We start from the raw sequence: 23,551 nt of genomic DNA on the forward strand, positions 1-23,551 counted from the left end.
GTAGATGAATGTCACCAATTCCTTGATGTTGCACACTTAGGGCAATTGGAGTTGTCAAATTTATTGTCCATCCACTGTCCACATATGGGAATAGAAGTGGATATGTCATTGCATTGCACTTTCTGTGAAGAAAGCTGACTTGAACAGTTTGGTTTTCACTTTTGAGGTGAACTCTGATGTCCCTATTATAGTAAATAAATTATAGCTACTTAATTGCACCTTGGTGCATTGTAGCACCTCTGGTCATCGTTGTAGTCATTTATAATTGACATTGTTATTGCGAGTGGATCGCGGTTTTCTAATTCAGCAATCCTCTCTTCCTCTATTTCAAATTCCCTCGTCATTGTGAAGGCTCTTGCGAGTGGGTTAATTGCTTTCACTTTCTCTCCAAGAGATGATAGCAGTGCAGGGAGGCACTTTTTATTTGCTTGACTCCTTATACTTAATGCTTCTTCACTGTCCAAGATATAAATATGGGCAAACTTGGGAGTGCTACCCACAGCGGGATACAATGGGGCAATTCTGTGGTTAATTTGTCTATGAATTTGAAAACAGTATGGACCATGCCCAGGAGGTGGCGCTGCTCCCATTGATGCCAAAGCAAGCGAGCTATTGTATTGACTTATATTAGCCATAAAGTTATTGGAGTGCTGATGCTCTCCTTTCATCAACTTGACTAATTGATTATCCATACGAATGGGACGTAATTGGATGCGCCCTCTCTTGCAGCAGGAAGGGAATGTTTTGTCCTGCTCCATTTCGTCTTTGAAATTTTTAGATTGGCAGAACTGACCTCAAAATGTCAGTTTGCCAGCACAGTGCTCTTCGATACGTGTCTCATCAATTTGATTGAGAAGTCCTCTAGCGGCAAATGTAACTTGCCGTCGTCAAGTGGCTCTTGCATTTTGGACACGTATTCTATCTTGTTCTCTTTTTTGTGAAATATGTGTATCACTTTGTGCATTGCGTATTGCTTGTTGTCATGCAACATTAGATGCTCTGCGTACTTCGCTACTTCATTCATTTCTCTTGCTCTGGCCGCCCTCGGTCGGGCTGCATCAGCAGTTCTTTGACAATTTCGTTCATATCTTCTATTTCATTAAGATGCAGGTTACACATCCGCATGCGATTCGCTTCTCTACGTGCCGAAGCACGCTCAATTTGATCCATCTTTGCAATGTTGCCTCAAACTGTTGCCTCAGTGTTGGAAAAAATGTTTATGCCTTAACTCGCCACCAGGGAGAGCTCCTCTCCTTAGGTAGCCATGGTTATGCTCAGGCAGTTAGCTGCTAGTGGTAGTAACTATGGATACCTAATTTACTGTTCAGCTGTGGACGACTCATTGTGCACAGACACACGGACACGTCCAAATTAGGTATATTGATAAAAATTCAAATCACCCCTTTTGTCCCATTCAAAAAAAAAAAAAAACAACAATGAAGAAAAAAAATCAAAAATACAAATATTTGGCATTGCTGCGTCCAGAAAGACCCGATATTTCAAAATAAAAAAGCCATTAATCCGATTGGTAAACGGCGGAACGAGAAAAAGAGTCAAAATGGCAAAATTACGTTTTTTTGATCGCTGTAACATCGCACTAAAATGCAATAACAGTAGATCAAAAAAATCGTATCAACCTCACAAACTTTGGATTTTTTTTCACCACTTAAATAAAAAAGAATCTATACGTTTGGTATCTGCAAACTCATAATGACCTGGAGAATCATAATGGCAGGTCTGTTTTAGGATTTATTGAACATGGTAAAAAAAAAATGATTGTGGAGTTGCACCTTTTTTTTGCAATTTCACCGCACTTGGAATTTTTTCCCATTTTCCAGTACACTGTATGGCAAAATTAATGGTGTTGTTCAAAAGAACATCTCATCCCACAAAAAACAAGCCCTCACATGGCCATATTAATTGAAACATAAAAAGGTTATAGCTCTAGGAAGAAGGGGGAAAAAAATGAAAGACGCAAAAATGGAAAATCCTAAAGTCCTTAAGAGGTTAAAAAGTGGCGCTGAGGCTTAAGCCACCTTACCGGCTGCCGTGAAAAAGCGTATCAGCGGTTGTTAAAATTCTAATTCACTGAGTTCTGAAAAAAATGTTCCCAAAAATTTTGCTTGCTCAAATCTCAAGTAGTCCAACTGCCTTGGAAAGGTGTGGAGCGATTTGTAATCCCCCAATAATATATCTATTTTATTGTCAATAGTCTTCGGGGAAGGGGTACAGCGGGGCATAGAGGGGCACAGAGACCATTTTATGTGGACTGAGCTTTGATGTGAAAGCTGCAGGGAAATATGGGGAGGCCGCCTGACCACCTGACAGCTTTTCTTCTGGCCGATCTGCACGAATCAAGCGCTATTTGGAGTCACGAGGACCCGAAAAAGTTAAAGAAATTAAACTTGAGTTTGATTCTCCATGGATGGATTCAATCATCAATAGTAAACGATGTACGTAGCGGCACAGCCGGACCTGGCACCGGCCACCAGAAGACATTACTGACACAGCAGAGGCCATTTCACACAGATCTTGACAGGTTAACCCCTCAGATGCTGCACTCAGGACCATGGCACCAAAAGGGGCTCTCTGTGGCCCCTCAGAGCTGGGGGCACCCGCAGCCTAGTCTTCGTCCTGCCTCCCAAAAACATTACGTGTACCCAAAATGCCACAGAATAACACGATTTTGTGCAAGAAACAACGCCTCACACACCGCTAAATACTGATTTGGGGGGAAAAAAGGCAATTATTTGGTAAAACAAAAAAAGAAGCAAAAAATAAAGAACCAGAAGATAAACATAAACCACCCGGACCGCAGGAGAGCCACTACGTGCTCGCGCAGGAAAGCCGCTAAGTGCGCAGGAGAGCTGCTACGTGCGCGGGAGAGCCGCTACGTGCGCGGGAGAGCCGCTACGTGCACAGGAGAGCCGCTACGTGCACAGGAGAGCCGCTACGTGCGCAGGAGAGCCGCTACATGCACAGGAGAGCCGCTACATGCGCAGGATAGCCGCTACGTGCACAGGAGAGCCGCTACGTGCACAGGAGAGCCGCTATGTGTGCAGGAGAGCTGCCATGTGTACCGTGCCATAAATCACTGAGAGTTGGAAAAATGGTTTTTGTTTTTTTACTTTTTTCATTCCCTCCAGATAATACGAATCCCTCCATGAGGCGCACCCGCCTTAGAGCCATATGCACATTGTATATATGTCGCCCCAGAACCCCCCCCCCCCCACGAGCAGGACACTACTGGCAGACACCAGTGGCTGCCCCCAATTATTAAACACCACTGGTGGCCCCTCCAGAGAAGGTCACTACTAGTAGTCATTTATCGGACATCACTGGTAGCCCACCAGAGCAGGACACTACTGACCGCCCCCAATTATCATACACCACTGATCCCCCCACAGCAGGACACCACTGGTCACTCTCAATTACCAGCAGACACCATTGGTTCTCCCCAATTATCATACACCACTGGTCTCCCACCCAAGGCAGGACACTAATGGTCGGCCCCCAGAGAAGGACACCATTGGTCACCCTCAATTACAGGACACTACTGGTCGGCCCCCCAGAGCAGGACACCACTGGTTGCCCCCCATCACCGGTCTCCTGCAATTACCAGACATCACTAGACGCCCCCCAGAGCAGGACACTACAGGTCCCCCCTTCCCGGGAGCAGAACACTACTGGTTGCCCCCAATCACCGCAAGACACCATTGGTCGCCCCCAATTATCATACACCACTGGTCTCCCACCCAAGGCAGGACACTACTGGTCTCCCCTAGACGTCCCCCAGCGTAGGACTCTACTGGTCGCCCCCATTACAGGACACCACAGCAGCAGTCCCTCACTCACTGACAGACAAGCCGCCAGTGAGCGGTCACGTGGTGCTGACATCATGATCATGTGCCCCCCGTGACGTCACAAGGTCCTTGCAGAGGATAGGAAGTGCCGCTACCCCCGGAGGCCGTGTCCGCAGCGGGGTCCGGGCCACTCCTTGTGGTGGTGAGTGCGGAGCCGATGACATGATTGATGGGGACGGAGCTGCAGACATGTCTGCCGAGGAGCCGGACGTCCAGGATGCCGAGTGAGTGCTGCCATTCCCCGCGCCTGACGGCGGTGCTCCCTGTCTGTACATGTGCTCGGTACCTGGGTGGCCTGCCGGAACACGGCCTGAGAGCTGTGCCCGTGTCCTGGCACTGATTGTTGGGGGGGCACAATTACCCAGGTGGGCGAGCTGGAGGCGGACGGCGACTTCTGATATCTCTTCTTTTTGTCACTTTGTTCTGTGAGGCATTTTCTGCTTGGTCCCCCTGTGCTCCCGTCTCCCAGACTCCTCTCTAACGCCTTTCAAAAACAAAATAGCCCCCACTGGTCGTTTCCCAAGTGGAGACCCCCGGGCGGCTCCAGGATTCCCACTGACCCGTATATGGACGCGGCGTCTTCGGGGCGGCGGGAGACCGGTCGCTTCCTTCACCTTCTTGGCATCTTTGGCACCTGAGGTGATGGAAGACACTGAACAGACAGTGGTTTTTATATAGAAGCGCGTGCGGTTAGTGCTTTCTGGGGGAAACCGCTGAAAATGACGTTATTTGGAGCCGTCGGGTTAAAATTCTCCAGAAAGATCACCTCAGAAACGCTCGAGAGACTCTTCCTATTCATTTCTGGGCCAAAGTTCAGGCTTTCAAGCGTTTTTTTTTCCGTTTCAGATTTCGAAGAACGCTTGTCGGTAAAAAATAATAAGTGTATGTCACACGTCACACTGTGCTGACGGCACTCGACCGATCCAAACTCGTCACGGACCAATCAATAAGCACTGCAGGAAAAACTGCAAAAACTAGTCAACACCGATAAGGAAATGTAAAAAGTGTGAGATTTTTTCAACAAAAGCCACGAGGAGTTAAAAAAAAGAAAAGGTCAGATTGGTGAGGCGGGATATGCGCACATGACTTTTTTTAGGTGGATTCCACTTGACATTGACCTGAAGAACCACCATAAGGCTAGTGATGAGCGAGCGTGTTCGGGTGAGGTGTTATCTGAGCATGCTCGGGTGTTAACAGAGTGTCTTCAGCATGCTCGAATAATATGCCTGAGTCCCCGAGCCTGCATGTTTCGTGGTTGTTCAACAGCCCCAACACATGCATGGATAGCCCGTTTGTTAGGCAATCTGTGCATGTGTTGCAGCTGTTGAACAACCACGAAACATGCAGGCTCGGGGACTCGAACGTATTATTCGAGCACGCCGAAGACTCTCGGTTAGCACCAGAGCATGCTCAGATAACACCTCACCCGAACACGCTCGCTCATCACTACCTGATGCACAAAATGAATATAATGCACAGCAATGTGAAAACGACACCACTGTGCACATGCTCTGTGTTTTGCCACTTCTTTTAAGTGCTTCAGGGTTCAGAAACCATGAAGTGATTGAAAGAAGTAACCTGCCCATTCAGAAGGTTACTTCAGCTATGAAGCTGATCACCACTTTGCCCAGTAAAAAGATGTCAGTGGTGGAGTCACCGCAGAAATGTATCACCCGCCAGCAAATATGCATCAGGAAAAAGACCTCTGGCATTATCCTGATGCGGCTATGCTGGCAGAACAAGGACGTCGTATGCACCTAGCCTTGGAGAGTTTCTGCTGTGAAAATTCAGCAAAAAATCCTGTTTGAACCCACCCTTAGGGAATTTTCACAGAGCGTCCTTTAGTTTGTCTTTGAAGCTGAAGACGCTTGAGGAAACCACTGGCGATATTTTCTGCTTCTCTGGCGTTTTTTCAGTTTCAGTGAGCAGATCCTAAATGGAAGTCACCCCAAGAATGAAGATTTTAGGTCTGTCAGGTGCTTCCCGTCTTTCGAGGTCTGAAGCAGTTGAAAGAAGTGAGGAAAGACTGAATGTGTTCTCAGCAAGTGGCTCAGACATTGCTGTGCAGTACAGTGATGAGCGAGTATACTTGTTGCTCGGGTGGTCTCCGAGTATTTGTTAGTGCTCGGAGATCTCATTTTTGTCAATTCAGCTGCATGATTTACAGCTGCTAGCCAGCCTGAGTACATGTGGGGGTTGCTAGGGAACCCCACATTTATTGAAGCTGTCCAGCAGCCATAAATTATGCAGCTGCGTCGACAAAAACTAAATCTCCGAGCACTAACAAATACTCGGAGATCACCCGAGCAACAAGTATGCTTGCTCATCACTAGTGCATTATGTTCATTCTTTGTAGAGTTTCTGTAGCTCCTTCAGGCGGAATATCACCCCAAAAAGACGCTTTGTGCACATACCCTCAAACTCCTCCAAAACCCCCTCCTATGACAGAGAATTTCCAGAATTGGTTACCCTTACAAAACTTGCCATTTTTGATGGCATGTGCCCGGGCTCCAAATACCTGACAAAGGCCAAAAAAACAATCAAAAGAAAACTGGTCAGTAAGGGTATGTGCACACGTCCGCAATGCATGCAGAATTTTCCTGAGATAAACCTGAGGTTTTCCGCAGGAATTCTGCATGCGTTTTTTTGTGTGGATTTTATGCAGATTTTTTGTGTTTTTTTTATCGGACACTCCAATATAATGGGAAATCCGCAAAAATAATGAACATGATGCTTCTTTTTCCGGAATGCATTTTTTTTGCGGAAAAAACGCATCATGTGCACAAAAAAGGCGATATGCATTCTAAATGATAGGATGCATGTGTGTGCACTTTTATAGCGTTTTATCGCGAAAAAACGCGAAAATTCCTGAACGTGTGCACATACCCTTAAACTGTGCATATTTGTGCTTCTGGAGGTTATGCTACAGAAGGGGATACAATATTTTATTTTACAATAATTTCATTAGTGATGCATCCCCGGTATATATCATGTTAAAGCACCTGTGATTAGCCTGAAACTAAGCTGTCTTCCATCTGGGCTGAGAAGGTTGTCCTTTATACCTGTAGATCATGCTGGTTTACCCAAAATATAGAACATTTGACTTTACGGTCAGAAAATTGCTGCTCTGTCAGAGGCGGAGGATTTGAGTCCTCCATGGGTATCAGCCTGGCAATGTTATACAGGACAATAGTTGGCAGCTGACTAAGTTATTCATCGCTGAGATTTGGAAGATCTGCTGTGACTGTAGATGCAATGCTCGACAGGTCATGTCCGGCAGGGACCTTAGTGGACTTGTAACCTTTTGGAGTTTATCTCTTTCATGTTGTTCTCGTTGTGGAGCTGCACTGTTTATTTATTTTACTCATTTCTATAGCACCATTAATTCCACACCGCTTTACACACATTATCATCGCTGTCCCCAATAGGGAAGTTAGATTGTGAGCCCTATCAGTATGTCTTTAAAATGTGGGGGGAAACCGGAGAACCAGGAGGAAACTCACACAAACACGGGGAGAACATACAAACTCCTTGCAGTTGCTTTCCTTGGTGGGATTTGAACCCAGGACCCCAGCTCTGCAATGATAACCACTGAGCCACCGTGCCTAAGGGACTGTCAACACAGAATGACTGTTCAAACCAAGTACAGATGCTCGGTGCCTCATGGCGAAGGGCAATCGCTTACATACACCTTCCCACCTGCTTGTTTTCCCTCTGTCCTCCCTCTTCCGGCTCTGTGAAGCCAGAGCTGTCAATCAAAGATGAAATGATGGAGACAGATGGAAAACAAACAAGTGGGAAGGTGTATATAAATGTTTGGCCCTGCTGGGAAGCACTGAGCAGTCATTCTGTGCCGACAGGCCCTTTTAAAATGGGTCGTCCAGTCTTTTGAATCCTTACAGTGTGCACACCGCTGTAATACAATACTATACACTTCTGTAATACAATACATTGAGTGAGGCCGAGCATGTGTAGTTAGAATGTGGCCGGAAGTAAGCAAATCACACACTTGCAGTTATGTGCCCGTCCACACTTGCTGCCAATCCTGGATAATCATAACGACACTGTGAAGTCTCAGTGATGACTGCTTTTGAAGAGTTTACGCATTTGTCAGAAAAGTTACTGTCGTGTCCTTCATTTACACCTTTTTTTTCTTTCTGGAACACATGCCTACATTTGTAGGCAACAAAAACTTACGCCTTAGCGTGTCCTTTTTCAATTATGACCAAAATGCTGTCGCCATGTGGTTAGATTACCACTTGACACATTAACCCCTTTACCCCCAAGGGTGGTTTGCACGTTAATGACCGGGCCAATTTTTACAATTCTGACCACTGTCCCTTTGTGAGGTTATAACTCTGGAACACTTCAACGGATCCCAGTGATTCTGACATTGTTTTCTCATGACATATTGTACTTCATGACAATGGTAAAAATTCTTTGATAGTACCTGCGTTTATTTGTGAAAAAAACGGAAATTTGGCGAAAATTATGAAAATTTTGCAATTTTCCAACTTTGAATTTTTATGCAATTAAATCACAGAGATATGTCACACAAAATACTTAATAAGTAACATTTCCCACATGTCTACTTTACATCAGCACAATTTTGGAACCAAAATTTTTTTTTGTTAGGGAGTTATAAGGGTTAAAAGTTGACCAGCAATTCCTCATTTCTACAACACCATTTTTTTTTAGGGACCACATCTCATTTGAAGTCATTTTGAGGGGTCTATATGATAGAAAATACCCAAGTGTGACACCATTCTAAAAACTACACCCCTCAAGGTGCTCAAAACCATATTCAAGAAGTTTATTAACCCTTCTGGTGCTTCACAGGAATTTTTTGAATGTTTAAATAAAAATGAACATTTAACTTTTTATCACAAAAAATTTAATTCAGCTCCAATTTGTTTAATTTTACCAAGGGTAGCAGGAGAAAATAGACCCCAAACATTGTTGTACAATTTGTCCTGAGCACGACAATACCCCACATGTGGGGGTAAACCACTGTTTGCGCGCATGGCAGAGCTCGGAAGCGAAGGAGCGCCATTTGACTTTTCAATGCAAAATTGACTGGAATTGAGATGGGACGCCATGTTTCGTTTGGAGAGCCCCTGATGTGCCTAAACATTGAAACCCCCCACAAGTGACACCATTTTGGAAAGTAGACCCCTTAAGGAACTTATCTAGATGTGTGGTGAGCACTTTGACCCACCAAGTGCTTCACAGAAGTTTATAATGTAGAACCGTAAAAATAAAAAATCATATTTTTTCACAAAAATTAACTTTCGGCCCCCAATTTTTTATTTTCCCAAATTGGACCCCAAAAGTTGTTGTACAATTTGTCCTGAGTATGCTGATACCCCATATGTGGGGGTAAACCACTGTTTGGGCGGATGGGAGAGCTCGGAAGGGAAGGAGCGCCGATTGACTTTTCAATGCAAAATTGACAGGAATTGAGATGGGACGCCATGTTGCGTTTGGAGAGCCACTGATGTGCCTAAACATTGAAACCCGACCACAAGTGACACCATTTTGGAAAGTAGACCCCCTAAGGAACTTATCTACATGTGTGGTGAGCACTTTGACTCACCAAGGGCTTCACAGAAGTTTATAATGGAGAGCCGTAAAAATAAAACAAAAATTTTTTCCCACAAAAATTATTTTTTAGCCCCCAGTTTTGTATTTTCCCGAGGGTAACAGGAGAAATTGGACCCCAAAATTTGTTGTCCAATTTGTTCTGAGTGCGCTGATACCCCATATGTGGGGGGGGGGTGAACCACTGTTTGGGCGCATGGGAGGGCTCGGAAGGGAAGGAGCTCCATTTGGAATGCAGGCTTATATGGAATGGTCTGCAGGTGTCACATTGCATTTGCAGAGCCCCTAATGTACCGAAACAGTAGAAACCCCCCACAAGTGACACCATTTTGGAAACTAGACCCCCTAAGGAACTCATCTAGATGTGTTGTGAGAGCTTTGAACCCCCAAGTGTTTCACTACAGTTTATAACGCAGAGCCGTGAAAATAAAAAATCTTTTTTTTCCCACAAAAATTATTTTTTAGCCCCCAGTTTTGTATTTTCCCAAGGGTAACAGGAGAAATTGGACCCCAAAAGTTGTTGTCCTATTTGTCCTGAGTACGCTGATACCCCATATGTTGGGGTAAATCCCTGTTTGGGCACACGGGAGAGCTCGGAAGGGAAGAAGCACTGTTTTACTTTTTCAACGCAGAATTGGCTGGAATTGAGATCGGACGCCATGTCACGTTTGGAGAGCCCCTGATGTGCCTAAACAGTGGAAACCCCCCAACTATAACTGAAACCCTAATCCAAACACACCCCTAACCCTAATCCCAACAGTAACCCTAACCACACCTCTAACCCTGACACACACCTAACCCTAATCCCAACCCTATTCCCAACTGTAAATGTAATCTAAACCCTAACCGTAACTTTAGCCCCAACCCTAACTGTAGCCTTAACCCTAGCCCCAACCCTAACTTTAGCCCCAACCCAAACTGTAGCCCTAACCCTAGCCCTAACCATAGCCCTAACCCTAACTTTAGCCCCAACCCTAACCCTAGCCCTAACCCTAGCCCTAACCATAGCCCTAGCCCAAACCCTAGCCCTAACCCTAGCCCTAATGGAAAAATGGAAATAAATACATTTTTTTTATTTTTCCCTAACTAAGGGGGTGATGAAGGGGGGTTTGATTTACTTTTATAGCGGGTTTTTTAGCAAATTTTTATGATTGGCAGCCGTCACACACTGAAAGACGCTTTTTATTGCAAAAAATATTTTTTGCGTTACCACATTTTGAGAGCTATAATTTTTCCACATTTTGGTTCAGAGTCATGTGAGGTCTTGTTTTTTGCGGGACGAGGTGACGTTTTTATTGGTAACATTTTCGGGCACGTGACATTTTTTGATCGCTTTTTATTCCGATTTTTGCGAGGCAGAATGACCAAAAACCAGCTATTCATGAATTTCTTTTGGGGTTGCGTTTATACCGTTCCGCGTTTGGTAAAATTGATAAAGCAGTTTTATTCTTCGGGTCAGTACGATTACAGCGACACCTCATTTATATCATTTTTTTATGTTTTGGTGCTTTTATACGATAAAAACTATTTTATAGAAAAAATAATTATTTTTGCATCGCTTTATTCTCAGGACTATAACTTTTTTTTTTTTTTTTTTTTGCTGATGATGCTGTATGGCGGCTCGTTTTTTGCGGGACAAGATGACGCTTTCAGCGGTATCATGGTTATTTATATCTGTCTTTTTGATCGCGTGTTATTCCACTTTTTGTTCGGCGGTATGATAATAAAGCGTTGTTTTTTGCCTTGTTTTTTTTTTTTTTTTCTTACGGTGTTTACTGAAGGGGTTAACTAGTGGGCCAGTTTTATAGGTTGGGGCGTTACGGACGCGGCGATACTAAATATGTGTACTTTTATTGTTTTTTTTTTTATTTAGATAAAGAAATGTATTTAGGGGAATAATATTTTTTTTTCTTTCATTATTTAGGAATATTTTTTTTTATTTTTTTTTACACATTTTGAAATTTTTTTTTTTACTTTTTTACATTGTCCCAGGGGGGGATATCACAGATCAGTGATCTGACAGTTTGCACAGCACTCTGTCAGATCACCGATCTGATAGCAGTGCAGGCTGCTTCACAGTGCCTGCTCTGAGCAGGCTCTGTGAAGCCACCTCCCTCCCTGCAGGACCCGGATCCGCGGCCATCTTGGATCCGGGGCTGGAGGAAGCAGGGAGGGAGGTGAGACCCTCGCAGCAACGCGATCACATCGCGTTGCTGCGGGGGGCTCAGGGAAGCCCGCAGGGAGCCCCCTCCCTGCGGGAAGCTTCCCTATACCGCCGGCACATCGCGATCATCTTTGATCGCGGTGTGCCAGGGGTTAATGTGCCGGGGGCGGTCCGTGACCGCTCCTGGCACATAGTGCCGGATGTCAGCTGCGATAAACAGCTGACACCCGGCCGCGATCGGCGGCGCTCCCCCCGTGAGCGCCGCCGATCGCGCTGGACGTACTATCCCATCCATGGTCATGGGGGCCCACCCCACCTCGACGGGATAGTACGTCCCATGTCAGAAAGGGGTTAAAGGGAACCTGTCACCCCCAAAATCACGGGTGAGGTAAGCCCACCGGCATCAGGGGCTTATCTAGCCCCCGATGTATCCTAAAAGATGAGAAAAAGATGTTAGATTATACTCACCCAGGGGCGTTCCCGCTGTTGGTCCGGCTCCGGCGCCTCCCATCTTCATCAGATGACGTCCTCTTCTGGTCTTCACGCTGCGGCTCCAGCGCAGGCGTACTTTATCTCCCTGTTGAGGGCAGAGCAAAGTACTGCAGTGCGCAGGTGCTGGGAAAGGTCAGTGAGGCCCGGCGCCTGCGCACTGCAGTACTTTCAGCAATGTGTGTTTCAAGCTGTGTGCTTTGGGGTTTACCTAGAGTGAAGGTTTTATCACCTGCTGATTATCATTGTCCAGACTACAGCAGCATGTGCAGGCTAGTCTGACTCCGCCCTCTCATATAGGCAGCTCACTGTCTATAGACAATGCATACAGAGAGTCTGGTGTGGGCGGAGGTAGCTTTCCCAGCTCTGCCGCATTGCTAAATCTAAAAACTGTGTCAAAATGGCTGCACCCAGTAAACTAAGTGATGCATGGCTGGAATCGGGGTCTCTGTCATGCTGCTCTCAGATGAGGTAGTTAATACCTGGTGACGGATTCTGTTTAGGTGGATGCATTTTCTATTACAGTTGACGTTTTGGGATGGGCTATATTGGCTGCTGAATGTGGACATATAGTTCTGTTTCTGTATGCAGGGGCGATCCCCATGTATTGGATGTAACACAAGCCAGCTATTCTGTATGCAGGATTGTGTGTCCTAACTGGACCCCTGTGATCAGCTGATTACTGAGACTTTTCAACATTGAGATAGGGTTGGGTTGTTGGTATGGCCCCTAAAAGGGTACATAAAGTAACGTCATGTTTTTCGCTGTGGGTTTTATTGGTTGCTAGCCGGTTACTACTTCATTCCTGTATTTGCTCAAATACAGTAAAGGGGAACCTGTCGTTTCCGTTTTGATACCCAAAAAACTCAGACTAGCTTGTAAAGAAATGATCAACGTCCCTGAGTATTTCTCTTTCAAATGAATGTGTAATGCCTTTGCAGTTTGTTTTCCAGGCGTTCCTGCATCATATTTAAATTAGTCGCTATGAGTTCGCTGGTCTCGTCATCCTGAGGAAGAGCCTGGCATGTTTGAGTGGGATTCCCCCCACCAGCAGGCTTCATTACATAGCCAGGCAGACTTACAAGTGCTTCTCACTAAATTAGGATATCATCAAACAGTTAATTTTTCAGTTCTTCAATACAAAAAGTGAAACTCATATATTATATAGTCATTGCAAACAGAGTGATCTATTTCATGTGTTTAGTTCTGTAAATGTTGATGATTACTTTTATATTTGTAAAATAGCGCTTTGATTAAGAAGAAAATGCTTGTATGTTTGAGGCTATGTGCACAAGGTGCAGATTTGCCTTCAGATTCGCAGCAGTTTTCCGTCAGGTTTACAGTACCATGTAAACCTATGGAAAACCATAAACGCAGTGCATTTTACCTGCGGATTTTTCAAAAACAGTGTGGAAAAATCTGCACACGAATCTGCACCGTGGGCACATAGCCTGAGGCTGTGTGCCTACCTTGCATTTTTGCTGCGTTTTTTTTTTTCAGTGCAAGTTTGTCACATTTCCTGATGCCAGCAAACTGATGAGTCCTAAAGTTTCATGCACGTGTTGCTTATTTTTTACTTGCAGATTTAAATCTGCACAAAAAATGCAAGTAAAGATCACAGGACAGTAAAGAACATATTAATATGCTCACCTACCCCTGCTCTCTCGGGTGTCCAGCGCCATTCTTCTCTATGACGTCACTACTCTGCGTGACCCGGAAGTGGCTTTTACAGTGTGTAGGCTATGTTCACACAATACATTTTTGATGACGGCAAAAAAACGTTTGATAGGGTCACACTGGCCCTCTTGATAACCGGAGGATTCTCCATTGGGTCCAGGCACTGACACCTACTGACATACTGGCCAGCAGCTGCCTAAGGCCCTCACTGCTCTAACGGCACCTAGCCAGTGGCTATTGGGCCCGTGAGTCAAGGGAGCCCGCTCTGTGCCAGTGGAGCAGCAGCCGGTGACAGGAAGCCACACCTGTCCCCGCTGCTAAAGAGAAATTAATATTCACGCTTCTCAACGCCCCCATGGGCGTGGAGAGGAGTGAATACCATTTCACTTTAATAGCGGGCAGCATTAGCCGCAGGCTGCAGCTAACACTGCCCGCATGTAAAGCCCCACCGCACCAGTCACTCACACAAAGCACAGCACCACATACTCACACGCGCAGAGAGACACACAGCACCACAGGGTGGTGGGGAAGAAGGCAATGATGGAGGTGGTGAAATGGGCAATGATGGGGCGGTGGGGGAGGAAGCAATTATGGTTTGTGGTGTAAAGAACAATTATGATAGTGGTGGAAAAGACAATGGTGGTGGTGGAATGGGCAATGATGGGGGTTGTAGGGGAGAAGGCAATGAAGGAGGTTGTGGAAAGGGCAATGATAGGGGTGGTGGGGGACAAGGCAATTTTGGGGTGGATGGGGAGAACAATGATGGAGGTGAAGAGGGGCTGCATTATACTTTATGAGGGGGCTACATTATATTCTGTAGGGGGACTGCATTATTCTCTCAGGGGACTACATTATATTCTGAGAGGCTACATCATACTATATGAGGGGGCTACAGTATACTCCTATATGGGGGGGGGCTGCAGTATACCCTATGAGGGTGCTACATTATATTATATGGTGGGGGCTGCATTATACCCTATGAGGGTGCTACATTATATTATATGGTGGGGACTGCATTATATCTTATGAGGGGGTTGCATTATATTTTGTTGGGTGCTGCATTATATTCTATGAGGTGGGCTGCATTTTATTCTATGAGGGGGGCTACATTACATTCTATGAGAGGGGTTACCCCAACCCCTTCTACATAATTAGGACATATACTACCTTATACCCTGATATTAGCCTGTTTTATCACTCAATTGGTGGTCTTGTATTTATTTCTGTGTAGCTACATAGTGGGCCCCAAGAATGATCTGGTGGGCCCAAGGTGCTCCAGTCCGACGCTGAACGAGGTATTGGGTTTTGCTGCGTTTTTGGGGAAGAAAACTCAGGAACAGGCACTAAACTGTATCAGCAAGAAAAACACATAAAAAATGCACCAAAACCTGCTTTTTTTTTTTTTTCTTTTTTAGCAGCTTCTTTACTGCCGAGTGAGTAGGTTTTACCTGCAGAAGAAAATGCAGCAGACGCAACATGTGAGCATAGCCATAGAGTGAGCCAGTTAGTTGCAATTGTGATGACGTCAGTCAGAAGAGTAGAACAGCGCTGAACACCAGAGAGAACAGGGGTGGTTGAGTACGGTATATTATCACACTATATTACATGCAAATTCGCACACATTTCATGAATGAAAAAAAACTTTGTAGAAGTGCTTCTTTAAGGTCGGAGTCTCACCAGCGTATGACATCGGATGTGATCTGCTAATGACTCTTGGCTCCTGCTCTGCTGCGATTGGGAGCTGAGTCTCAGTGCTCCGTACTCCGATCCTCTCTCATGACCGGATCAGAGCAAGGAATTTCTCCATCTCCTCTGCTGCCAGTGCACTTGGGTGATATCCGAGAGCAGCGCGATGTTTCACTCGCTCCCATAGACTTGTATGTGTGCAGGTGAGGTGAGTCTCACTGCCAATGTCAGCATACTGCCATTGTTCTCTTATGTTGAATTGGCATGAGAAAATAACCGCAGATCTGCGCTTCCCCATATAATAACACTGGGCCGAATGCTATGCCAGGTTATATAACATAGCACTCGGCAGTGTGACTCCAGTCTAACTGTGTATAACCACATAACCCCAGCTTTACCCCACCCGTGCTATTTATGACGTTGTTTACTCTGGCTTGATTGTATGCATTTGGTCCACTCTTAATTCTCTGACCATGATGAGCAGAGACCACTCCTCTCTGCTTCACACCTGAATGCACTTAGGCTACTTTCACACTAGCGTCGTTTTCAATGCGTCGTTTAGGGGAAAAAACGCATCCTGCAAAGTTGTCTGCAGGATGCGTTTTTTCCCCATAGACTAACATTAGCGATGCATTGCGACGCATTGACACACGTCGCAACCGTCGTGCGACGGTTGCGCCGTGTTGTGGCGGACCGCCGGCAGCAAAAAACGTTACATGTAACGTTTTTTGCTGCCGACAGTCCTCCATTTCCGACCGCGCATGCACGGCCGGAACTCCGCCCCCAACTCCCCGCACCTCACAATGGGGCAGCGGATGCGCTGGAAAAATGCATCCGCTGCCCCCGTTGTGCGGCGCATTCACTGTTAGCGTCGGCCCGACGCACTGCGACGGGCCGAGTACGACGCTAGTGTGAACGTAGCCTTAGGCTACGTTCACACTAGCGTTGTGCGCCGCTGCGTCGGCGACGCAACGCACAACGCACGCAAAAACGCGGCAAAACGCACGCAAAAGCGCTGCGTTTTGCGACGCATGCGTCGTTTTTTGCCGAAAATCGGACGCAAGAAAAATGCAACTTGTTGCGTTTTCTTGGTCCAACGCTTGCGGCAAAAAAGACGCATGCGTCGCACAACGCAACAAACAAAAACGCATGCGTCCCCCATGTTAAATATAGGGGCGCATGACGCGTGCGTCGCCGCTGCGTCGCCTGACGCTAACCCGACGCACACTAGCATAACGCTAGTGTGAACGTAGCCTTAGCTGTACTTTTATTGCATAGCTCAAGTCTGCATAGACTTCAGTCTGCAGTGTGGTTCCTATCAGTGTGTCCTAGAAGTGTGAAGATTACAGTAGAATTAAAACCTGAAGGGAACTGAAGGTAACTGGCCAGTCACTGTAAACAATGTTTCTGTTTATTTTCACTCTCACCACTATAATCCTTCACTTTATGCCACCTCCCCTAATCCCCACACCAAGTAAGGAACTGTTTATCTCTGCTTCAATCCTCCCCATCCATCTCACCTCCTCCTCAGAACTGTTCCTTAACCTACAATCCTCTGCCTCCAAACACAGACAGCCCCCTCATGCCCTCTCCTGCTCCCACCTGCTAACACTTTCACTGCTCCTTCTCACTGCTGGTGATATCTCTCCAAATCCTGGTCCTCCTCACCACATTCCCACAGTCATTTCTACCTCCCATCCACGCTCTATCACAAACTTCCGTAACCTCTCTAACCTTATACCCATTCACCCAGCCCCGCTTCCCCAGTCCCACTAACAGGAGCTCTGTGGAACGCTCGCTCTGTCTGCAACAAGCTTTCCTATATCCATGATCTTTTTGTTACTACCAAACTCTCCTTCCTCGCCATCACCGAAACCTGACTCACCCCTTCTGACACAGCCTCCATTGCTGCACTCTCTTACGGTGGCTTCCACCTTTCTCACACACCCCGCCCCAGCAGCAAACATGGTGGAGGAGTTGGTTTTCTTTTGTCAGATAACTGCTCCTTCACCCCAATCCCACTGCCACCCTCTGTTACCCTCCCTTCCATTGAGGTGCACTCTGTGCGCATCTACTCTCCAACCTCCAACTGGCTGTCATTTACAGCCCCCAGGGCCAGCCACCACCTTCTTTGACCACTTCACCACCTGGCTACTTCATTTCCTTTCCGTGGACATCCCCGCTATCATCATGGGCGACTTCAACATCCCCATTGACACTTCTCTCTCAGCTGCCACTAAACTTCTATCTCTCACTTCCTCCTTCGGCTTCACTCAATGGTCTTCTATAGCCACCCACAAAGATGGTCACACACTGGACCTCATCTTCACCCGCCTCTGCTCCCTATCTAACCTCACTAACTCACCTCTTCCTCTCTCTGACCACAACCTTCTCACATTCTCTTCCCTCTCCACTCCATGTTTACAATCCCCACCCCACAAACTTTTACACCCTCGCAGAAATCCTAAACATCTTGACCTACATTCATTCTCTGAATCCCTCCTCCCTCTCACAGATATAAGTTCCTTACACAATGCGGATGACGCTGCCGCTCTATATAACACCACAATAGCTGTAGCTTTGGAATCTGCTGCCCCACTTACACATACCAAAGCTCGCAAAATCAACAGACAGCCCTGGCACACCAGCCTGACCAAAGAACTGAAGCGAGCTTCCAGGGCTGCTGAGCGCAGATGGAAAAGATCCCACTCCAATGAGCACTTCATCGCATTCAAATAGTCCCTCACTACTTTCAAGACCACACTTGCCACAGTTAAACAAACCTACTTCTCATCTCTCATATCCTCCCTGTCTCACAACCCTAAACAGTTATTCAACACCTTCAATTCTCTCCTCCCTCCCCACTTATCTCAGCTGAAGACTTTGCCTCATTTTTCAAGCAGAAGATTGATAACATCAGAGACAGTTTTGGTCAACAACCACCAGAGCTCTTCCTCCCGACTTCCCAGCCCTCCGCCTCCAAAACCAACTTCTCCACCATTACAGAAGATCAACTCTCCACTCTACTCTCAAGATCGCATCTCACCACCTGTGCACTTGACCCGCTCCCATCCCACTTCATCCCAAACCTCACCACAGTCTTCATCCCAACCCTAACCCATCTCTTCAACCTATCACTAACAACTGGTGTTTTCCCCTCAAGCTTTAAACATGCCTCCATCACACCTATCCTCAAAAAGCCTTCTCTTGACCCATCCTCTGTATCTAGCTATCGCCCTATATCACTTCTCCCCTATGCCTCCAAACTACTTGAACAACATGTCTACCTTGAACTGTCCTCCCACCTCTCTTCTTGCTCCCTCTTTGACCACTTACAATCTGGCTTCCGGTCACACCATTCCACTGAAACTGCCCTAACTAAGGTCACCAATGACTTCTTAACCGCCAAGAGCAAGCGACACTACTCCTGTTGGCTGCCTTTGACACAGTGGACCATTCCCTATTATTACAGACCCTGTCATCCCTTGGCATCACAGACTTGGCCGAATCCTGGATCTCATCATACCTAACGGACCGGACATTCAGCGTCTCCCACTCACACACCACCTCCTCACCTCGCCCACTATCTGTCGGAGTCCCACAAGGTTCAGTCCTAGGGCCCCTGCTCTTCTCCATTTACACCTTTGGCCTGGGACAGCTCATAGAATATCATAGCTTTCAGTATCACCTCTATGCTGATGACACACAGATCTATATCTCTGGACCAGATATCGCCTCCCTACTAACCAGGATCCCTCAATGTCTGTCCACTATTTCATCCTTCTTCTCCGCTAGATTTCTGAAACTTACCATGGACAAAACAGAATTCATCATCTTTCCCCCATCTCACACGACCCCCCCCAACGAACCTATCCATTACAGTAAATGGCTGCCCACTCTCCCCAGTCCCACAAGCTCGCTGCCTCGGGGTAATCCTTGACGCTGATCTCTCCTTCAAACCACATATCCAAGCCCTTTCCACTTCCTGCCGACTTCAACTCAAAAATATTTCACGAATCCGTACATTCCTCAACCAAGAATCTGCAAAAACCCTAGTGCATGCCCTCATCATCTCTCGCCTTGACTACTGCAACCTCCTGCTCTGTGGCCTCCCCTCTAACACTCTCGCACCCCTCCAATCTATTCTAAACTCTGCTGCCCGACTAATCCACCTGTCCCCCTGCTATTCCCCGGCCTCTCCCCTCTGTCAATCCCTTCACTGGCTCCCCATTGCCCAGAGACTCCAGTACAAAACCCTAACCATGATGTACAAAGCCATCCACAACCTGTCTCCTCCATACATCTGTGACCTCGTCTCGTATTTACCTACACGCAACCTCCGATCCTCACAAGATCTCCTTCTCTACTCCACTCTTATCTCCTCTTCCCACAATCGTATACAAGATTTCTCTTGCGTATCACCCCTACTCTAGAACCCTCTACCACAACACATCAGACTCTCGCCTACCATCGAAGCCTTCAAAAAGAGCCTGAAGACCCACCTCTTCCGACAAGCCTACAACCTGCAGTAACCACCGATCGACCAAACTGCTGTATGACCAGCTCTACCCTCACCTACTGTATCCTCACCCATCCCTTGCAGCTTGTGAGCCTTCGCGGGCAGGGTCCTCTCTCCTCCTGTACCAGTTATGACTTGTATTGTACTTGTTTTTATTATGTATACCCCTCCTCACATGTAAAGCGCCATGGAATAAATGGTGCTATAACATATAATAATATTATTATTATTATTATTATTATTAATAATTAGACCAAAAATATATACATGTCATATTCTAGAGGGGCTCACTTTACCTGTTGATGAGTTTTGGGACAATACTGCCCCTATCATAGAACTTGCACCCAAATGATTGTATGCTTTGTGAAACAAGAAACACAGATGGTACTCGCCCTTCCCAGGGTCCAGTGCCAGCTCTCCGCCGCTGCTCTGGTCTCTATTTCTCGATAACATCGGTAACACATCACAGCTAAAGCACTTATTACCGCTGCCTCCAATCCTCGAGCTCAGCTGCTTTGCTGATGTAGACGTCAGCACTGCAGCCAATACAGAGAGCGGAACAGCGTCAAAGAGCCGGCACTGGCTTTGTGGAGGGTGAGTACTATCTGTTTTTATTGTCTTGCAAGTATACAATCATTTGGTCACAGTTTCTGGTAGTTTTTCCACTAAATATGGAGACTCGTTGGAAATCCTCCACAGATAACACTCACCAGCTTTCTTTCCTTCCAGGAGAATGCTATATTGCCACTTGCGGTAACTACCCTGATGAGGGGGAAGTACACTGAAACAGTTAAGTGTAGATGGTTTAGTGAATATCTATGATGGTATTGCAAGATTCATTATAGTGTTGGACAGTAGAGTGCTAAACATTTTCCAGAATTGTTATTTCATGTAGAACACTATACAGACCAATCCGAAGAGGTGACTGGCCTAAAGAAGCAGCTGTATATAACTGTGCATGTTAAGGCGAGCCATTATGTGCACATGGAGGCTGCTCCCAGTGTAGTAGCCACACAGTCCTTGCTGCTTTCCTGCTTCCTCTCGGGCACCAGCGCTGTATAGCGGTTTTCCTTCTGGGGTTTCCTGTTTTACATCTGTACAGCTGATAAGTGTGTTTGAAGCCTAATCTCATTGTTTTTTGTTCTCATAGATGATTATTTATTATACTTTGCTTATATAGCTCTATCTTATTCCGCAGCGCTTTACATACATTATCATCGATTATTCTTCCACCGATATTAATGGATCCCATCTTCTTACCATGAATAGATGTATTGGTTTAATAGCGAGTTATATAATTTTTATTAATAACAATATTACTATTTTCTTATGTCAGTGGACCTTTGACTGCCATTTACTATCAAAATATATAGGTATAAATTAGAATTGAAATGTTCTTTATCGTAATTGGATAGTGTGCAGGTATATTGTTCAAAATAGAAGTCCATGTTCCTATCAAAGAGATGCATAATGAAAACAAGTCCTGGAAATATCTCTTGCTGTGTAATGTTGCGGTGGGATGGCTTTATACTTTGTTTTAAAGAGTGATCCAAGCACCCACTGTTTTCCTGCATGCTGCACTCCTATTACCAGGTTTGCTGTCCCTTGTTTTTTGTTTTGCTTTATCTTCCTGTGCTCGATACATTTAGGAGTGTGGCCTCCTTGGCTGTGCACCTTTATGTACTGAGCATTCCACAGACCAGTCCCAACACAGCCAGACGCAGGTCCTGCTTTGCCCCTGTCTACCTTAAGGCCTGTTTGGGACATAATTCTGTTTGTCATTATAATGATTCCTTACATCTTTTCGTGGTGGAATGGCTTTTACACTCTTTTTTTTTTTTTATTTATTTTTTTATAAAGAAATGTTAACTAAGCACCCTATGTTTTTTACATGTTTTACTACTTACTACAGTCCTGTACATTTCGCTTTTATTCTAGCTTCATATGTATAATACATTGGTCATATTGTACTAGGGTCTGTCCATGTTTGTGGAAAAGACCCTTTCTGTGTAGCTTTCTGGACTGTTTTTTTACCAGGGGGATGGATGCTTTTCCGCCTTTCAAGATCGTAGTCCTTTCCTGCACAAAGAATGCATATGGAAGTCCCATGCAGAAATTGTCCCACCCTGTCATTTGCAGGAGTCTAATGCTGCTTATTGGGGCAGATATACAGTACTTTAAAATATCCAATATTATGGAAATATAATAAGACATAAGTTATATGATATAGCTACATGAGGACCTGCATGTCGCATGACTATTAGGGAGATCAGTTTGAAAAGATCTGTGATAAACAGGTTACGACAGAGCATTTTTTACCTGCAGCAGGAGAGCATTGCCCTCTAGGCCTGTACACAAGTCTGTGCAAAAATACAGCATACTCCATCACAGAATGACAGAGAAGCTTCTACCTCTTGGCCATCGTCGCATTACTTCCTATTGGTCATCCACAAACATGAGTATCACAAGCATTCTCACCATCTCCACACACTAAAACCAAGCTCGGTTTTAATTAGAAATCCAATTTGTTAAAAGGGTCGTCCACTACTAGGACAACCCCCTTCTTGATCTAAATGTTTGGCCCCCGAGAAAGTAAAAAAAAAGCTTTTACTCACCGCCTGTGCTGGCGCTATTTCAGCAGTGTTTGTACTTGCGGTTTCGGGGCTCTCATGTGGTTATGACACGTTGTGCCCGGCGCCTGATCAGCGCTGGCGTCACTTTCCCCGCCTTCATACAAATTGCGGATTTTCCGCAAAGTGTGCACAGCATTTTTTTTTTCTCATTGATTTACATTGTACTGTAAATCAATTGCGGATCTGCAGCGTTTCTGCACTGCAAAAAAACGCTGCGGATCCGCAGAGAATCCGCAACGTGTGCACATACCCTAAGGCTATGTGCACACGTTGCGGAGTTGGGTGCAGAATTTTCTGCACAAAATCCGCATCTCCTGGCAGAAACCGTAGGTGCGGATTTTGTGTGGTCTTTGTGCGGTTTTTATGCAGATTTTGTGCTGATTTTCTGCGTTTTTTACCACTGCAGATTTCTATAATGGAAGGGTGCAGAAACGCTGCAGATACGCACATAAGAAGTGACATGCACTTCTTTTAAATCCGCAGCGTTTCCGCCTGGATTTTTCCTCACCATTAGGCCGGGATGACACATGCGAGAAATACGGCCGAGTCTCGCATGGTAATCCCCGGCCCTGCAGCCGACACTCAGGAGCAGAGCGTGCGGCTCCATGTATTGCTATGCGGCCGCACGCTCCGCTCCGGAGGGCAGGCGGCAGAGCCAGGGATTACCATGCGAGACTTGGATGTATTTCTCGCATGTCATCCCGGCCTTAGCACAGCACTTTTTTTTTTCACTATTGATTTACATTGTACTGTAAATCACAGTGCGGATCTGTAGCATTTCTGTGCGGAAAAATCCGCTGCGGATCCGTACTAAATCCGCATCGTGTGTACACAGCCTAATAATAATCTTTATTTTTATATAGCGCTAACATATTCCGCAGCGCTTTACAGTTTGCACACATAGTAGTGGATAACCCCT

The 23,551-nt window shown here is 45.8% G+C and overlaps 1 protein-coding gene across 2 annotated transcripts in view; it reads left to right on the top strand.

Annotated features, from left to right (window-relative positions):
• The first annotated feature begins 3,932 nt into the window (after window positions 1-3,932).
• BNIP2 (BCL2 interacting protein 2) overlaps window positions 3,933-23,551 on the top strand; it is a 62,477-nt gene continuing 42,858 nt past the window's right edge. For both annotated transcript variants that reach the window (XM_069765819.1, XM_069765817.1), the window contains exon 1: window positions 3,933-4,087. In XM_069765819.1, the coding sequence (XP_069621920.1) occupies window positions 4,026-4,087 (62 nt within the window). In that variant the 5' untranslated portion in view covers window positions 3,933-4,025. The remainder of the gene's footprint in view (window positions 4,088-23,551) is intronic.

This window comes from Ranitomeya imitator, chromosome 4 (assembly GCF_032444005.1).
Source record: "Ranitomeya imitator isolate aRanImi1 chromosome 4, aRanImi1.pri, whole genome shotgun sequence".
Classification (NCBI taxonomy): domain Eukaryota; kingdom Metazoa; phylum Chordata; class Amphibia; order Anura; family Dendrobatidae; genus Ranitomeya; species Ranitomeya imitator.